The 19,523-nt window shown below is 33.2% G+C and overlaps 3 protein-coding genes across 7 annotated transcripts; 1 reads left to right on the top strand and 2 right to left on the bottom strand.

The window, feature by feature from the left end:
- The first annotated feature begins 5,598 nt into the window (after window positions 1–5,598).
- LOC141710503 (protein EPIDERMAL PATTERNING FACTOR 1-like) lies at window positions 5,599–6,737 on the top strand. Its single transcript, XM_074513068.1, has 3 exons — window positions 5,599–5,784; window positions 5,886–5,944; window positions 6,240–6,737. The coding sequence occupies exons 1-3, from the start codon at window positions 5,685–5,687 to the stop codon at window positions 6,447–6,449; spliced, it is 369 nt and encodes a 122-aa protein (XP_074369169.1). The 5' UTR covers window positions 5,599–5,684; the 3' UTR covers window positions 6,450–6,737.
- Window positions 6,738–7,168: 431 nt separating this feature from the next.
- LOC141711378 (uncharacterized) lies at window positions 7,169–12,541 on the bottom strand. Of its 2 annotated transcripts, none has more exons than XM_074513790.1 (15): window positions 12,317–12,541; window positions 10,947–11,068; window positions 10,694–10,753; window positions 10,370–10,489; window positions 10,164–10,283; window positions 9,822–9,963; window positions 9,541–9,711; window positions 9,294–9,452; window positions 9,084–9,190; window positions 8,909–8,999; window positions 8,687–8,828; window positions 8,458–8,617; window positions 8,238–8,354; window positions 7,600–7,726; window positions 7,169–7,521 (listed from the first exon to the last, which is right to left on the bottom strand). In XM_074513790.1, exons 1-15 carry the CDS (start codon window positions 12,413–12,415, stop codon window positions 7,273–7,275), a joined length of 1,986 nt encoding a protein of 661 aa, XP_074369891.1. In that variant the 5' UTR covers window positions 12,416–12,541; the 3' UTR covers window positions 7,169–7,272. The 2 variants fall into 2 exon arrangements, with proteins under 2 accessions (XP_074369891.1, XP_074369892.1); XM_074513791.1 differs by having other exon boundaries at window positions 8,458–8,614; window positions 12,317–12,537.
- A 549-nt stretch (window positions 12,542–13,090) lies between these two features.
- LOC141711377 (uncharacterized) lies at window positions 13,091–19,488 on the bottom strand. Of its 4 annotated transcripts, XM_074513786.1 has the most exons (16): window positions 19,138–19,488; window positions 18,769–18,829; window positions 18,399–18,520; window positions 17,799–17,858; window positions 17,244–17,363; window positions 17,039–17,158; window positions 15,817–15,958; window positions 15,369–15,539; window positions 14,991–15,146; window positions 14,774–14,880; window positions 14,599–14,689; window positions 14,324–14,465; window positions 14,068–14,224; window positions 13,863–13,979; window positions 13,629–13,755; window positions 13,091–13,499 (listed from the first exon to the last, which is right to left on the bottom strand). In XM_074513786.1, exons 2-16 carry the CDS (start codon window positions 18,808–18,810, stop codon window positions 13,236–13,238), a joined length of 1,938 nt encoding a protein of 645 aa, XP_074369887.1. In that variant the 5' UTR covers window positions 18,811–18,829; window positions 19,138–19,488; the 3' UTR covers window positions 13,091–13,235. The 4 variants fall into 4 exon arrangements, with proteins under 4 accessions (XP_074369887.1, XP_074369888.1, XP_074369889.1 ...); XM_074513787.1 differs by lacking the exons at window positions 18,769–18,829; window positions 19,138–19,488 and adding an exon at window positions 17,446–17,503 and having other exon boundaries at window positions 18,399–18,417; XM_074513788.1 differs by lacking the exons at window positions 18,399–18,520; window positions 18,769–18,829; window positions 19,138–19,488 and adding an exon at window positions 17,446–17,503 and having other exon boundaries at window positions 17,735–17,825.
- Window positions 19,489–19,523: the final 35 nt, after the last annotated feature.

The raw sequence follows: 19,523 nt of genomic DNA, 5'->3' as shown, positions 1-19,523 counted from the left end.
ATTTAAAAAACCTTAGTCCCATAATTACATAACTTTTATTTAATAAATAAATAAATAGATTTGAATGTTTAGCATTAAATTTTTAATTAAAATATATTATTTATATCTAAATAATGATATATAAACACTGCTTGAATACATGAACACGGGCTAAATTAAATAATTATAAATCTATCATCTACCATGTATTATAATTTTACTATCAAATATTTTTTTTATAAATTTAATGAAAAATATATGGATCAAATAATAGGTAAATTTATTTTTTGATCAATATATATACAACTATTCACTAAGTTATATGTCTAAGTTATATGTGATAAGCGTGTGTTTACAACATGTTTACAAGTGTATATATAACTAGTAATTCTTATACTAATTCACCAACTACATAAATGAATTTACTTACGAACATTATAATCGAACTCGTTCGTGAACTTTCGAATTGAATTATTTTGTGTTCAAATTCATCTTATTTACAAATTGAATCTTAAAACAATGTTTATTCCGACTCATTTATAAATTGAACCGAACTCGAATTAATTTTTTTGCGAACCGGACACCGATCTGTTCATAAACATATCAACTCATTTACGGCCTTAAATGTTCGAATGTAAAAAAAATCCATGATTATACCCTTAATATACTTGCATTAGTACATATTCTTTAGACAAAAAAAAGAAAGAAATCCTAGTAACTTTCTACATCAACGAAATCTTAAATTTGCTTTATGGATCCTTGCCATCTCTTAAAATGTAGAGTTTTAAGAATAAAAGATATATGTGCATCAATACCTGAAATTGAAAGATACTCACATCTAACCCTTGTTATTCATATACTCCACTATGAATAATATAATGTATTTGTGCAGAATAAGAGAGATAACCGACTACTCACTCCGTCTCTCTCAATTGTTATCATTTCTAAAAGAGTATTCGGTACGCATTTTAAGATTAATATAAAGTATAGTTTTATATATTTTTTAAAAAATTTCCTTTTCTGAATAAAAGTATAAACATTCTATTTTTATTCAGAAAAAGAAATTTTTTTAAAAAAGTTTTAGAACCATACTTTATATTCATCTTAAAATGCGTGCCAGATATTATCTCAGAAACCATAATAATTGGCCGAGAACGACGGAGTATAACTTTTGCTTTTGTGGTTCTAAAGTGGAACAATTGGATCACGCATTCGATTACTTATCAGCTAGTCTCCACTTTCTATAACGTTTTCTTTCTTTATAATAATTGAAATTTAGGTTTTCATGTGCAGTTTCTTGATTTTTTTTGGAATTTTTTCATAAATATTCAAGTTGCAGGGGCGTCCGTACTTTTGCAAATATTTTGCCAAAAAATGGTATTTTTGATAAATTCTCTATTTTTTTCTCAGTTTTTTAATTTATAGTTATATAAAAATATTCACAATGAAGGTAGGGCGCACCCTTAATTAATTGCTGCACACACCCCTCTTATATATTTGACCATAATAATTTTGAAATTTTCCTTTTTTAGTTGTTTGTATCATATATATTTTAATTTAATATAATTATAGGTAAAATCAAATAAATTAAATTATATAAATAAATTTTGTGGAGAATCGAGTTAGATTGAGATTATTTAATATAAAAATTTGATACTTTGATAATGCTGTGTTCCATTTATCTTTAAAAAAAATATAATTTTGTATCTTAATTTATTTTACTGTATTAAATTCGTAAAAACAAAAAGGGCACTGCCCGTTGAAAAGGTTAGTGCTTTATAATTCTTTGTTTCATAAACTTAGTACGACTCTTTCTTAAATTCTCTTAAATTATTACATTTTGATATTTTGCTAAATTATGATAATTAATACCACATAAATATTAAATAAATTATTTGCAAATCAATTTTTATATGTCAACATGTACATTTTTGTGATGTAATAATAAAATAATTTAATAAAGAACTACAATATAATTGGTATCTAATTAAATGAAATAAATATTATTAATTTAATTGAGTAAATGCTTAAATAGAGGATCAAAAGATAATATGAAATAAATCAGGATAGTTTGGTCAAATAAATAATAAAGGGTGTGTAACTATTAAATTGAGGGTGTGCAATTATCGTATCCTAAATATTTAAGATCTGACTGAAATCTCCGCCTTCATAATTTATTTTCAATACAGGGGAGAAGTATATAAAGTATAAAACATATAAATTAATAGTTTTAATAAAATGAAAAATTAAAAAAAAATATTATTTAGAAATGTCACTTTCAAGCATATATAAATGTGTGAAAATAAATTGACTCACAAGAATTTTATATTAACTGTTTAATGATAATGGAGTGCACTTAACCTTATATTTAATATAGTACTCCCTCCCTCCCGCCGAATAGTTTACGTACACTGTTTGCACATATTTCGAGGTTTCAATAAAGTACTATCTCCGTCCCTCTCATTTATTTATAGTTTTTTTTCACATGTTTGACATGCATTTTAAGGCAACTATAAAGTATACATCCGTAATTTATTTTTAATTTTTTTTTTTATAAAAGTTTGTACATTATATTTTTATTTAGAAGAAAAAAAAATTAAAAAATAATTATGCAACTAAATTTAATAAGAGCATTAAAGTGCGTGCCGAGTCCCCGTCCCCCAATGTAAAAAATTGAGGGGGACGGAGAGAGTATGTTTCATAATGTTTTTTCTTAAATTTTTTTTTGAATAAAAGTTTAAACATGAATTTTCTTTCGGAATTTTTTTTAAAAAACAAAATATTTTTGAAGTATAATTTAAACGAGTATTGAAAAACGTGCCAAAAAGTAAGTAAACAATTCAGTGGGACGGAGGGAGTAGTGATTAAAGCCGACCTAACAACTATGACCTGAAATTTAATTTTTAATTTCCTGGTGGCATCGAAAGAAGTAAATCAGTGGAATCTTATGCCAAATAGATTGGGAATAAAGTAGATTTATTTTTAGGCGACAATACAAGCTTACTTTACAGCTTATTAACGACTAATTTATCCTTAGTAACAATTTAATATTATTTACGGGTAGCGAAAGATAGATATGGGTTTTATCTGTAATTAATAATAGTATACAACATATAAAAAATGTTAAGATTTAAACATTATTCTAATATTTTTTAAGTTAAACAAATGTCGCAAAATTATTGATCATTTTTTCATATTGTAATATGAAATCTCGCCAAAAAAAAATATATTGTATATCATTTGAAGGAAAAGTTAAAAAAAATAATTGAACAACTAATTTAAACCTTCATTTTTGTTCTTTTTAATTTCTTTAATATTTGGCCATAAAATTTGCATTCATTTTTGTCATTTCAATAAATGCAATTAAGCAAATACTCAGTCCATCCCTTTTTAATTGTTATATTATGACCGTCAAATTAACCGAATTTTGACTGATATATAAGTATTTTATATTTGTGAAATTATTTTTAAAAAATATATCATCAAAAATTACAAAAATTCTATTTTATTATGTATTTTAGTTTTTAAATAATAAACAAATAAGTTTTAATTATTGATCAAAAAATTAATCAATTTTTGACAACATGTAAAGAAAACCCTAATGAGAGTCGGTCGTCATTCATAACTATCATCCATCCTTCACCATCCCCTCCTTCCATCAAATTCACATCCGTCTCATCCATCATCTCATCCCGTTTCCTCCATTTTTAAATCTTTAATTTCTATTATAGTAGTTTTTCAATAAAATTGAGATCTAAATTTTTTGGGGTATGATCTTGTTACCGTACCCATCTTTTTGGGTTGTTGATTGTACCCAATTTTTGGGTGTATTTCTTGTTGCGTTTTTGATTCGTTGTCATGTTGCATTAAGAATGATTTATACGGTGTATTGGGAGATCTGGACAACCCACTTCAAATATGGAATTGTGGTACTTATCGCGAGAGCTCACCTCGCACAATAAATGATTGTTCAGTATATGGGGCATCTATACTTCCAACATCAGTTGGTGTAACTGATGAATATGAACACTGGTCTATCACCAGTTTTTTATGTGCGCAGGTCAATTGTGATTCTACTATTTTCAGTGATAGTGGTGTCGACTGGATTGCTCGAGAAACTTTTGTAATCATTTTTATTATCAAGAATATTTATATTCTATCTGCTAAGCAATTTGAAAACAAAACGGTTATTTGTTTAGCTCGGCTTTTATTTCACAATCAGGTCGTAATTGTCGGTTTGGGGGTTTGTCCCGACTGTATTCTTATGTTTTATGTTCAATAAAATCTTATTGTTCGTTAAAAAACAAATTAATCAATTTAATACAATTAAAAAGAACAATTATAACATATACGGTCGTGACACAAGAAGACAAAAGACATTGAAGTTTCAAATGCCGTTGTCTTCACGCATATGGTAGTCATGACTTGAATGACTTCAATTTGGGTCAAGATCTTCTCCATGGCCCAACCCAACGGTTTAAGTTTGTTTAATTATTAGTAATACAATTATTTTTAATTTATAAATTAACAAATTATTGCGTAAAAAATATTTTTCAAAATATGAATTGAATGAAATTTTACTCAAGGTATCAAATTTAGAATATACTTGTTCCGTTTCGATTTATTTGCGAACTTTAAATTTTATACATATTTTAAGATATACCGGACACATATTTTGATTAATTATTTTGATTTTTCAATAAATTATAATTTAATTTTATATTAAATAAACTCAGAAATATGTTACTAAATATGTCAAAAACAATTTACAGAAAAATTTATCCAAAAGAAATCTTTTCTACATTAGCGTCCTAACAAAAGATTTAAAATACGTGAAAAATTCGAATATGTCTAAAAATGATTTGAAAATAAAAAGGGATAACCACAAAAAAAGAGTCATTTTTCGGCCTATCCTACGAATCCGATACGTCAAATTGTTTTTCAAAAAATGGGGTGATCCGCATTTCAGTTATGTGTATCAGGGTGACACGCATACGCATACACAATATGTACATTAAATGTGATATACGAAACTGCGCATCACCCTAATACGAAATTGTATGTTCCCTAAATATTTTTTGGACCCAAATTTTGAAAAGTGGTAGATTGATGATGAAAATTAAAAAAGTAATATTTTGGTGACAAGAGGTATATATAAATTTTCATAAGGTATAGAAGCATATATTGCAACATTTAATTCCAGAAATTCGAGAAGCATTTACTACCTGGTCAAACTCTTTCTGCTGCTGGAAACTGTAAATAGATGTAAATTAATAAAGATATATCTATCTATAGCCCAGTGTTACAGATTTCGGAAATCGGAACCATTCAGTTGAGGTACCGATTTACGATTTATCGGACGATTTTTAAAAAATTGGATAATTTATCGACGATTTATCGAAAATCGGTTAAATCGGACAAATATTTTTGACCGATTTTTTAGCGATTTATCGACGATTTTTGAAAAATCGGCTGATTTTTATAACAGAGTCTGTAGCCTTCAACACAGGGGAGACTCACAAGAACATGTGAAACCTTAATTCAGAAAGTGGCCGTGTATCATGTGAAGTGCATTAGATATCATGTCCATTGTTCATTTATACCAACCCTCCAGCTATCTCTCTGCATTTACACTCTCAATTTGTCTATATAATGATAACTCAAATTCAACTACTATATTTCATTGCCAAAACTATCCAAAGACCATGAAGACTATTGTTTATGTAGGTATCAATGTGTTGTTGCCTTTGACAGTTAGTTTCGTGGTGCTTATAATTCCGGCTAAATGCATCCGCCCGCAGCACTGTAAGTTCTTCTCCATGTTATGTTCAGAGCCGTTCCTGAAATTTTTAATGTGTGTTTGTGCACGTGTATGTCAATGTTGGAGTAATGCTTTAAATTTTCAGCTCTGTACCACGGAAAGGATACGTATTATGAAGACCGAACTCATCGTGAGCAGGCCGAGGTTTGTTTTCTATCTAACAGGCTATGATGTGTTTTTGTGTGTACTTGCGATATGTTAGAATATAAGATACTGGAAAGTTTCATTCTCTAACACCTTGAGATTTTAGAGTAACTGATTCCTTGACATGGCATTAGAGCTCCCGTGATCCACTCTTCTACCCATTAATGGGCTCTCGAGTGAGGGAGAATGTTAGAATATAAGATCGTGGAAAGTGTCATTCTCTAACACCTTGAGGTTTTAGAGTAACTGGTTCCTTGACACGATGAAAAAACTAAAATTTGAATGGATAATGTAGGTGGATATTGAAAGAAGGAACGAGGCGAGGATGGAGGAGCTGTACCCGACAGGTTCAAGTCTGCCTGATTGTTCGCATGCTTGCGGTCCTTGTTCACCGTGCAAGAGAGTGATGGTGAGCTTCAAGTGTTCCATCAGTGTCGCGGAACCTTGCCCTGTTATCTACCGGTGCATGTGTCATGGCAAATTCTACCACGTTCCTTCCAATTGATATCGGATGATTAAGTTTCGTTGCAGAAAAGAAACGAAAATATTGTAGACTAGTGATGAAATTGTTATGGCATGTCTGTTAGGAGCTCATTGTCATATTACAAGTCAGAACCTTGTATCAGTTTTCGAAATTATAAGTTCTAGATGCACGGTCGAGCTCAATTTTTCAAAGTTTTAAGTCACTGCACCTGAAGTTGCAAGAACTGTTTTGCCAATGTGCAGAGACTCTCACAATTTCAACAAAAAGATTAAATTTTCTTCACTAAATTGAAATTCTGTTAATTCAATCGAAGAGAGAAGTTCTATAGAGACCACATTTTTATCGGAGAACTCAGAGACCAACTATGTTCTGCAATCAAAACATTATGAAATAGATTATTTTGTAAAATATGTTTTACGAATATCACTAATTCATTAAAATTGTTGAAAATCATTTAAGTTTAATAAGTATAATGGGTATGTTCTGCAATTTGAACAAATGTTCTGCAAACTAAACATGTTCCGTAGAAAAAAATTTTGTAATATTCTACATGCAGTACTTCAAGATTTTGAATAAAATAATAATCTTTATAGAACATAATTCACAAAATAATACATTTTGCAATGTTTTTATGCAAGATTTTAGTTGCAAAACATAAAGGATCTCCCTGGTTTTCTAACAAAAACGCGGTCTCCATAGAAATTGACTCTTCAATCGAATACTAAGTTGTTGTGAGGCTCTTGAGTCTTGAATATGGCGTTCTTTGTTTAAAGAAGGAATCGAATAAATAAAATTGAAGTCATTATATTATGACAAAGGAATGATATGAACAAAGACACAAATTTCAGGTTTCTGAGGACAATGCAGGGCCTTCTAAACGAATGTAATCATACATTACCCCGAACTGAAATTTACTTCCGTTTGCTTGCTTCAAGTAAATAGTATTTTCGCCTTCAACAAGATGAGTACAATGTATGTCCACATTGAACAACCAGTAAAGTCCATGAATTCCATGTCGAGCAATTGCATTGTCTTTCCCTATTGAACCAGTCGAGAAGACTGGTGGATTCGCTTCTTTATCATTCACTCGTACCTGGAAGAAATTTAGGCATTTGTTATGCTGTGCACAAAACTTAGATGAGGCAAATCATAGGAGTTTATTGGACTTCACCTCTAATTTGGACATCGTTGCTGATGCAAGAGCTAGTCGAAGTTTGTAGATCCCAGAATGATCAAGATTTCCTAGTTTAAACTTAATTTGCCATGTAGTACCAATATACATGTCATTGTCAGCTTTCCTGTAGAAGGGACACTTTTATATGCCAATCAAATTTTAATTTTGTGTCTCAGTTGATACAGCAGGAGTACTTGTTTAATGATTTTTCATGGTAGAAAAAGGATTTAGTTCAGAATCTGAACAAGGTCAAGAGTACTACATGTATGCTTCATGTATACCTGCAGTCTTTGTTTATTTTTAGTGTCAAGGAACCAGTTACTCTAAAATCTCAAGGTTTACTCTAAAACCTCAAGATGTCCCCCGAGTCTTTTGTCAGTCTGAGCTCTGATACCATGTCAAGTAACCAGTTGCTCTAAAACCTGAAGGTGTTAGAGAATGACCCTTTCCAGGATCTTATATTATTCTAACATTTAGGATCATAGGACACAGTTATATTGCGATGTTGGGTCACTCCGGATCATGGTATTGTAGACCAAAAGTTTCCCCAGAATGTGTTCTCCGACGATAGAGAATAAGCAAGTGTATTTCATCAGTTACAAGACTTCAACATAAGTAAATTCAAAGAAATGTACCTAGTCACCTGGGCATAAAACCAATCTTTGTGGTAGTCACTGACCCCAATTGTGTAGACCAAGTCTTTATCTGGATACAAATCTGTGTACCTCTCCCACAATCCATACTGTCTGAACCTGTCATTAATTTATAGCATCAAGTTGAAAGACTCAGCAAGAGCTTCCACAAGTAACGACACTTCAAAACAATTGTCCATGTTATGCAGAAATGATGCTTTACCTGTCAGGATGATTGACATAGAGTTTGTTTACATATTTTGGATCAGGTTCCGGAACAAAAAACTCAGCAGCAGAACGATCAGGAGTGCCGATTTCCCACAAGGTAGGTCCATCTCTTGGAGGTTTGTATGTTAGTGTGCCTGCATCAATGCTTCCACCTGCTAAGATGCAGATGTGTTTTCAAGAACAGGAACTAAAAAATATGATGTACACTCGAGAAGGTATTAGACCTGGTGTTACTGTAATGAGTTCTTCCCATCGGAAATCACCAATAAAACCAGGGACCATTGCATAAAGATTGTAATCTCCTGGTCTAATATTCTCAATCAAGAAGTGACCTTCATCATTTGTGTTGGTCCAAAACTGGTAGCCCTGCATAAAAAATTATCGATTTAGAATACAGGCAATTAAGCTTCAGAAATTGGAAAGCGATAATGGGATTTTTGAGCCACCTTGCCTTCTCTTTGAAAAGATCCAACTTCTCCAGGTGGAGCTAATCCTATGTGAGCACCAACTGCAAGCATAGGGTTATCGCTGACATAGCTAAAAAACTCAACCATATTATCATCAATAGTAATTAAACAGATCAAAATGAATGCATATAGTTGCAAATATTCAACAGATTACCTGTCATTAACAAGCAAGGTGCCGCTGACACTACCCCTTTGATCAGAGTGTGGAAAGTCTTCCGACAATGGGTAATGGTACGGCCAGCTTTGGACTTCAGTTCTCATCTGAAGAATAGAAATAACAAGTTTAAAGAAAATGAAGAACATTTTCAGGAAGTTGAGTTCACGCGAATTATTGAAGAACATTTTCAGGAAGTTGTCTTGAAACCTGCTCTTTGGCATTTTCCCAGAGTACTGAAACAGCATTTTCTTTATCTGGACTGGTGTTAAGATAAATGAAAACAGGGCCAAACACTTTCTTCCATGGTTCACCAGATTTGAAGTTGAGCACTACATCCACACCCCCGTAATGAGCACTTACAAACATCTGCAGTATATTTGGACAGACAATGGAGATTCAATGAAACTCAGAATAAGTGATAATAGTTTGTTATCTTTGTTTCCTCAGTACATACAGCAAGATTCACGGGACCGACATGAGAGGTTAAGTCCTGTTTGAGAGGTCCACATGTTTTGAACTCATCAGAGGGTGTGATTTGCCAGAATCCAATAGGCGGGTCAAGACAGATCCAACCATGGACCTTGTTATCTTTGTTTTCACACATGTATTGGTACTTGTCATCCACCTGCTCTCATGAAAAAATTCAATAAATTAGATACTCAAATTTACGGCTACCAAAAACTCAAGTACTATCTGAAAAGCAATTTAACAGCAAATGATGACATAAAGAAGTACCTCGCCTGTGAATTCTGGCTCCACGGGATTAACAAGGAGAACGGCTTCTGGATAGGCCAATTCTTGACCTCTTCCTGGTAGTCTGTCATATGGAAGAGGCATGTATCTTTGTCTATTATCTGCCATGGCCATGTAGTGAAACCTAGAATGCAAACGCAACCTCAGCGTCCTTATGTCAATGGAGTTTCTAATTAAATTGCAGGACGATAATGAATGGCCCTTCCAGGATCTTATATTATTATAACACTCTCTGCTTTAGCTCTTTTAAAGATGATACTAAAGGATTGTTACCAGTTCAGTTCTTTATAAATCATAATAAAGATTCAAAGGTAAAAGTTGTACTTTTCTATATTGAGCATAAAGACGAGCCTTGCTTCGTTGAGGCTAAAGGGAGGCATGTCCTCTCGATGTTCGTATATGGCATAAGAGTAGAAGCCTGAAGAACCAGAAAGCATAATGAACCTAAAACATCCAGACAGCATTTTTAGTCACAAGGATCATGATTGCCAAAATAGTTTCCATCTTTTGTTTACAGACTTATAAGAAACCTCTTATCAATATATAGAGGGGAATGCTCATCCTTTAATGAGGAATCCCATGGCCTTTTGAACGAGAGTTCTACTTGTTCTTCATTCTGCACAATAATCTCAAAGACTGTTCCGTTGATCCTAAACAGTCATTCAACATTCGATAAGTATTAGGACAACATATTGGTGCCAGAGCGATGATATAACAACTCCAACACTACTGATAACATGCAATAGCACATATGATACCAACATATTGGTGCCAAAGCCATGATATAACAACTCTGAAGTTACTGACCGCGTAATTACTCATGTAGTATATATAAATATAGAGAAAGAGAGTACATATCAAATTTTCCTCTTGTTTGTGTACTTTCTGGATCACTCCAATTAAGGTCCCAGAACCTGCAATTTTCACCAAAAATTCAGAACACTGCATAGTAAATCATGAGGTGCATTTGCAAAAACTACGATTCCTGCACCATCTGTCTCATAACAGTATAATTTATCACTTTGCACAACAAAGCATATTTTTGTTGGTTTTTTGAGTAAAGACTAGAATGTGCATAGACTGTGATGCAGTTTCAGAACATTGTACCCTCCATTTAACTCCGGATTGTGAAGCTCTACCAAATTGTCGAGTCCATTATATTGAATTCCAATGATGTGACCCCCTGGCTTTGTAAATGTGAGTTGAAGCAAGCCGTTACCCATCACCACCTGAACAAGAATGATCAATCCTTAATGTTCCTATTTTACTAGCTGCCTAAAAATAGCAGATCATTTAAAATTATCAGTACATTCGCTAAGCTTCTTGTGTTACTACATACTAACATTGGGAAGTGGACAGTTCCAAATGTACGCAGCCACACCCTTACTTTTATAAAGAGGCTGTTTCAGAAAACTTGACCATCACACTGACCACAACCTTCACTTTCATAATTCATACATATAGCGGATATAAAATTGTAGAATGAGTGCTTTACAATTTAAGAAATGCAACAATCTGTTCTTGACTGTGCTAAAATTATTTTAATAGGAAAGTATCATCATCATCATCTTACCCAATAATACCGTCTATGGCAGTATCTGGGGAGGGTATAACGTACACAGTCTTACCCTCGTTCCAAAGAATGAAGAGGCTGTTTCTTTAATAGGAAAGTATAAAAGCCCTAAAACAAACATACTGTGGAACACATAATTGTACTTGCAAGTTGCAAGCACAGATATTAACAGTTTTCAACTGCCATGCTTACAAATTTGTGGTTAGTTTCAAACAAAATATGCTCTGGTCTTTTTCTATCAAATATATACACAACTCTGCAAATAACATTTTAACCCTTTTTATAAAAAAATCCGTTTCAAACACTAGTATTGTACTTGCAAAATCAGACATTCTTGATAAATTTACATGAAAGCATCAACTGCTTCAGACATTCGATGACACGAGAGACTGGAGACTTCAATTCAATATGCTTCTTAAACATTTCTAAATATCAGCACAATCTTAGTGCCCGTTTGGGAAATCTTAAAATAAGTAACTTATGACTTAAAATGAATAAAGGACTTATAAGGGATAAGTAGATAAATACTTATAAGTTAAATAAGTGTTTGGTTAAATGTCAGAATATTTTTTTACTTAACTGAGCTAAAATAAATAAATTTCAAATATAATTATCTTAGTTCGTAAATTTTAAATTAGAAAGACATATAAAAACATAAATTTTAAAACAAAAATTAATAAAAAAACGAAAAATCAAAAATAAGTTGAGAAAAAGTACGTCGTTGCTAACATTTAACTTATCAGCTTATAAGTTGTAAATTCAACTTATAAGTTGGGTCGACAAACACTCGTCGATAAGTACTTATTGGCTTATAAGCGAATAAGTTACTTAATCGGGAGTGGCCAAACAGGCCCTAATGTAAACAACAATATCCAAAAAATAATAAAAATATACAAAAACTTACTTGATCATCTGAAATATGCAATTCGATGGCCATACTTGACACCAAGGTATTCAAGTATATACAAAAGAAATAAAAGCTGAAATAATAAAATTTCTTCATGGAGAATGGTGGGGTAAGTTGAAACTTTGAGTTTGTAAACAGAGATAAGGGAACTTAGTAGTTTTGAACTGTTGTGCTTGTGTTTGTGTGAGTTATGAACCCGTGAAGGCAAGGTTACCCACTTTTAAATTCTCTTCCACTGAACTCTCTTTACGTATACACCATCTCTGAATTATTTTAACTTCAAGTAGTTACTACTCTTTCTTTCTGTGCCTGCAGGTTCCTTAAACCCTCCTAACAGCATCTTTTTTCAATACATTTGAACATAATGCACGTTTTACTAAAACGTATGGTGACGAGGAGTTTGTTGAGTTCTAAGAACGCTTAAGAACTCAGGACTAAAACCTGAGTTCTCTGCCAGCCTGAGCTTTGATACCATGTCAAGGAACCAATTACTCTAAAACCTCAAGGTGTTAGAAAATGACCCTTATTGTTCTAACAATTCTGACAAGAGTTATCAATTTATTTTCTTTTGCTAATATCTTAACATTTAGCCGGGGCTCAAACAAAAAACCCCTGATTTTTTAAGCTTAATTTTTCCAACCTATTCAAGCTCTCAGAAGCTCAGTTTTCCATACAAAACGGATAAAATTTTCTTTATACAGTTATTTAGAAGATCTGAATAGTTTAGTACTGAACATTATCAGGATTGTTATACAAGGGACACGATTCACATGAAACTGAAGAACCTTGTCACACAACAATTTTATTACCACGGGCTGTGCTCAGATTCATCACTGAAACAAGTTAATATTTGCAAGCATATAAATGGACGCGGGATCATACAAATCATTATAAATTGAAATAGGGAGAAACAAAACTAGTATGATGTAGCTTTAACATTTTCTAGACAAGGAGCTTCCAGACGAATGTAATCATACATAATCCCCTGGAAAGGACTGCTGCTCTTTGATTGTGTCAAATATATGGTGTTGATGTCCCCTTCCACGAGTTGATCACCCGGAATGTCCACAGTGAACAACCAGTAGAGCCCATGGATTCCATGCCTTGCAATTGCATTATCGTCCCCAATTTCTCCAGTTGAAAACAGAGGCTTATCGGCTTCAGGATCATTAATCCTTACCTTTGGTGACAGAAGGAAAGCGCATGCTGATAAGCCACATTAACTTCGCAGAAAAAGCAACCTAATTGCTGAAATTGTTGTAATATTTACTCTTTTACCAAATAAGCGCGAAGACCATGAACCAATCACCTGTAAATCAGAATGATGTGCAGATGCAAGTGCCAATCGTAGTTTGTAGCTTTTAAATCTTTCAACTTCTAGTACTTCAAACTTGATCTGCCATGTACTTGTTTTGTAAGTGCCATCTCCTAATTTCCTATCATCCAAAAAAATGACCTTAAATTTATTGACTTCATATAGATAACTAAACTACTAGAACTAAAAACGACAAACTTTATACAATAAAAAAATGGAGAAGTATACCTATTGACCTGAGCAAAGAACCAATCTTTTGTGTAGTCACTAACACCAATTGTATAAACTAGATCTTCATCCGGATATAGATCTGCATATCGTTCCCAAAGGCCATATTGCCTAAACCTGTCATAAGTACAAATCAAGAACACCGTCAATTGGCATTACTACTTGCTTCCTCAGTGCACGCTTTCTAAACAACAAGTAAACTAACCTGTCTGGATGATTGACATAAAGTTTGTTGATATATTTTGGGTTTGGGTCGGGAATGTAAAATTCTGCAGCAGATCGATCAGGAATCCCAATTTCCCACATTGTAGGACCATCTCTTGGAGGTTCATACACTAAATCACCCACATCAATGTCACAACCTGCTTTTGCATTTAATGTACACTTGATCAACATACAAACATCAAAAAGTTTTAGCTACAACCACGGTATAAGATTTAGGTCAGAATGAGTTGAAAAACCTGATGATATACAAATTTCAACATCACATCGATAATCCCCTATAAAACCAGGAACCCATGCAAAAAGATTATAAATTCCAGCACGTACATTTGTAATGGTGAATTCACCGTATTCATTAGCTTTAGTCCAAAATTGGTAACCCTGACGAGATTGAGATGGCAGCAAAGATACAATGTTTTTTGTTACTCTTTAGACTAACTATAATGAATGCAAGAATGATCAACTTAAAAGATCTTATAATATAGCTCAAAATTACTTAAGTGCATAACTGAACCTTGCTTTCTCTTTGCCATGATCCAGCATCTCCTGGTGCAGCCAACCCCACAAATGCAAGGGCTGCTGGAACATTGAATTCAGTGATAAACCTAGCAACCAGGTGCATCAGCACATGTAGGAACGAACGAAGGTATTGACTATTGAAATGACAGTAACTAATCTATATTATAAACCTGTCATAAACTAGCAATCTGCCCCTAATGGTGCCTCTGCAATCTGAATTGGGAAAATCATCTGAGGCTACGAAACTGTAAGGCCAGCAGTTGGTTTCTTTATTCATCTGAAGAGTTGATTGCCAGATAAGGTGATATGAAATCGTCTTATTCTTATAGAATTTGACATGATTATTTATCTTCCAATAATATTTCTAGTTGTCTCATATACTAGTACCTGTTCTTTTGCATCTTCCCAGAGGGAAAGAGCATTAGCAGCACTTGGTACAGAATTTAGATAGATAAAAACTGGGCCAAGAACTTTCGTCCACTCTTCCCCTGCTCCGAGTTTTATCAGAAGATCTTCTCCAGCATAATGAGAAGTTAAGAATATCTGAATAAAATTGTTTCACTATATGCTTCAAAATGCATGAATTACAGCCAGACAAAAAACGACTGCAGTAAGCTCATCTAAGAGGCCAATTTTACTTCGAGTAAATATAATTGGCCAAAATATATATTTTTTATACGTTAAAAGAGAATTGAAAAGTACTCCGAACACAGATGTTGATAGTGAAAATGACTAAAAATATGAAAATCTACCACAGCAGCATACCGCTAGGGTGGATGGATTCACATGAGAGCTTAGATCTTGTTTTAGTGGCCCTCCATTGCGAAACTCATTGCTTGGTGTAATTTGCCAGAATCCAACTGGTGGATCAAAGCATATCCACCCATGAACACGATTATCTTTGTTCTCAATGGAGTATTGGTACTTGTCATCAACCTAAAATTATGCAATAGATAAAACCAGGTGATTGATTTTTTTTCTGCTAATAATACAGTTGATAATTTTTCCACAATGCTAAAACTGTTTACACGTATTGCATTAGAGTCACTTCAGATATGAAATTCTTTCGGTTCTTCTTTTCTTTGTGAGCTTTCGTCATTAGATTAATGTACACATTGCATAGCGCCTTTTTCATAATGTTCATAGAAAACTAAATTTCAAAATTATCAATAATGTAGACCAAATGACTTATCAGGAAAACAATGTAAAGTACCTCCCCTTTAAATTCTGGTTCAATTGGATCAACAAGCCGAACTGCTTCAGGGTAGTCTAGCTGTTCTCCTCTACCTGGTAGCCGATCATCGGGGTGTGGCATATACCTTTGCCTGTTATCTGCTACAGCCATATAGTGAAACCTAACAGTAAGATACCAACATATGTTGTTATGCATTTTACCTGTTTATCTTTATATAAACACCTTCTCAACATATTTTTTTTTCTCAAGGTACAAAATTAGTATCAGATCAGGTATCTTAAACTCTTAAGAGGTGATATCAAATACTGCAACCACTTACGCTCATCTACGTTTCCACCTATTTGATAATTAAGGATTGAGTGGAAACGATACAAAGGTGCATAAAAACCCTGGTCTGGCATGCATTGATTGTGCAGTTAGAAGGCATGCTTGGCCAGGCTTTATGACAAGGCAAGCCTGATAGGAAAAGGGAGAGATCTATTACGCCTCCTAATCCCTGGATGGGCCTTAACCTTATTGTTCACTTTTCGTATTATTTTACAACACTATTACTTGATATCATTTCTGGAAAGCCTGCCCCCATATTTTCACATGTTTAGAATTGTAATGGTTCAGTCATAAAATGTCACTCAAACATACTACTACTCTTCTACATGTATGAAATTAAAAAAAAAAAACTGAACTAATACACTAACATTCTATACATGTAGTCTAAATCTATTATAACATAATGGTCAAGAAGCTGGCGGATACAGAAGTTTATATATGGTGTGTCACCATGTATAATTAAACCGTTTTACATATAATTCCGAGGATTTTGACCATCTAGCTAACGAAATCACACTACTTAGTACACTTAGTTAACCACACATTAACGAAGGACATGTAATTAAGAAAAGGAGAATCACGATCCCTCTTTGACAATTTCAAAAACAACTTGTAACTGCAACTCTTATCCTTTCATTAGCAAGTTAGAAATAATGAGATAACTCTGGACTACAAGTTGAAGAACAAAATTGAAAACTTGTTATGCATAAGTTGAATTTTAGAGATGGAGAGACTGTAAACTGGTCATGTGTACACTAACTTATCGTATACTAAGTTATTAGTTCAGCAGATTATATTTATTAGAAACCTTCTTTTCATGTTTCCTCTTTTACAAACTCCGTTAATTTCACTAATGCACCAAGGTTTTTAAGCATAATACCAGTATTTGTTAAATAACAAGCAGAAACCATACTTATCTTTTCTGAGCATGAAAGCTATCCTGCTCGTGTTGAGATTAAAGGCTGGCATAACCTTCAAGTGTTTATATATTGCGTAGGAGTAAAATCCTGAGACGCCACGCAATATCACAAACCTGGAAATTTAATATCACTGTTACCATGGACATTATAAAGTCATGTGTCTCAAGGTTATATGGATTTAAAACTTCTTCATTGTACCTTTTGTCGATATACAAGGGGGCGTGCTCACCCTGATCTGAAGGAACCCATGTTCTTGTAAATGAGAGTTCCATCTGCTTCTCGTTTTCCACTATAATCTTGAAACTAGTTCCAGTAATCCTGCATTGTTGCATGATTTTCAGATATCAAATAAATCTGGTTTTACTGCAAGTATACAAAAGTGTAATTCTGAAACTTATACATTTTCTGTTTAGGATGCAAACTAAACATGCACACAAGTATCATTCCCATTGTAGTTTCTGCAAAGGATGAGCCACAAGTCAAACAAGAAACTAATCTTATTTTAAAGTGCCCAGAAGCATGTTTAGCAGGACTTTAAATTATTTATTTTTTGTGCTACACATTTCACCGGGATTTACAGTGGAATTGATCAAGCACTTCATGTGGATTACATCAAGATGTTGAACATAAATCCTATATTAGTAATTTTATACTCTTCCTATCTAGAGGTGCTAAAAAACAATACTAGCCTTGGCGAGAATAATTGTAATTCAGAATTATTCAACACAGCAAATGCAGTTGCAGAGAATTTACGTATCAAATTTCCCCCTGTTCTTTCGACTTCCAGCTTCACTCCAGTTCAGGTCCCAAAACCTGCAAATACCACTGCCGTATATAAAGACTATTCACACAAAAAATTCACAGATACCATCTGCAGAACTTAGGGGTTCCATAAAACTTAGGAGATCAGAAAATCAAACAAAACCAATATTATGCTCCACGAACTCTTTAATGCACACAAACCTAGGTAATAAACCATTGATGAGTAAATGCCCAATATATTAGCATTTTGAAGGCATGTTATATATTCTAGAAATGGTTATTAAAGAGGTGTCAAACAATTTGTCTCAATTGTGTTTAACTGCAATGTAACTAATACATTACTGGTTAAATACCATAGTAAGTCACTGCACAAACACAACCAAGTCCTCACTGAACAGCGTTCACAGAGTACTCAAGATCCCTGGTGTAATGTCTTTAGCTTTACCCAGACCGACAAAAAAAATAAAAAATTTGTGATTCTTGCAGGATATACAGACACAGTTGTTCGTATATTCAACTATGCATCACATTGCAGCGCGCTTCAACCTATAAAACTTAATTAAAACCATACAAATATGAAAATGGACATACCCTCCATTCAAATCTTTGTTTTGCATTTCAAGTACATTATCAATTCCACCGTACTGTATTCTGGTCAAATTTCCTCCCGGATTGATTAATGTGATCTGGAGTACTCCATTATCTACCACTATCTGCTAGGAAAACAATAATAGAACTAACAGGCTTCATTACATGTACTTTTGCATCCAGTCTAATAACCGAAAAGTTGTGAATCAGTGAGAAGAATTAACAATTTCTAAAAAAAGGAAATGCCCTTTTCATTATTCAAGCCAAAATCCAAATTGGCATCAAACATGCATCAATTGAAAACACAAGTGAGGCTTGTTTAGTTAGTAAATCTAAGAGAACAGTGTATAATATGAATAAGAGATATAATTACATAATCATCTTGGGCATGTAACAACATTCCTGAATTAGACATTGAAGTTAAGGGCACTGGTCTGTAATCACAAAAAACAAACATTATAAAGGTTAGCTACACAAAATTAAAAAAAAATCATAGTAAAAACCATTCTACATACTTCTTGATGCCAAATTTCCAAGTTTATGTTAACTTATATACGTAGGCTCGTGCTCTATGAAAAACACATTTTAGTGTGAAACAGTTTCTATGCATTTTTTATGCACATTCTTTATAATATTATTGTTATGCACTTTTTAAATAGTGTTGAACAATGCCCTAATTCATACTACAAGTGTGTGTGTGTGTGTGTGTGTGAAGATAGTAAAGGATGCAAGCAATGTGTACCTGTGGTGCTGTTGATGCAGAGTCTTGAATGGAGAATGTTTGTAAAGGAGCTGCCTGCCTTTCAGATAAAGAACAAAGATAAAGAGAGCCTTTACGTTAAAGATGTATGATTTTCCATCTTTTTCGGGTGTTAGAATATTAATATAAGATTGCCTTCGTCTAGCACTTTAAAGTTTTGGAGCGACTGTTTCCTTAACGTTGATATTTTAGAGCGAACTTAAAATTATTTAATGAAAAAAGCTTACAATGGATGGTTTAAGAATTAACTCCATACACATACATTTTGTTGAGCTAGTGTGTGTGTATAGATTATAAAGTAAGGTATACAGAAAGGGAGAAGTAAAAGCTAAGCATACTTGTGGGGATCAACAAGGTACATGACTCTG

The sequence above is a fragment of the Apium graveolens genome, chromosome 3, assembly GCF_009905375.1.
Source record: "Apium graveolens cultivar Ventura chromosome 3, ASM990537v1, whole genome shotgun sequence".
NCBI lineage: Eukaryota > Viridiplantae > Streptophyta > Magnoliopsida > Apiales > Apiaceae > Apium > Apium graveolens.
This window is presented reverse-complemented; position numbering and strand designations above follow the sequence as displayed.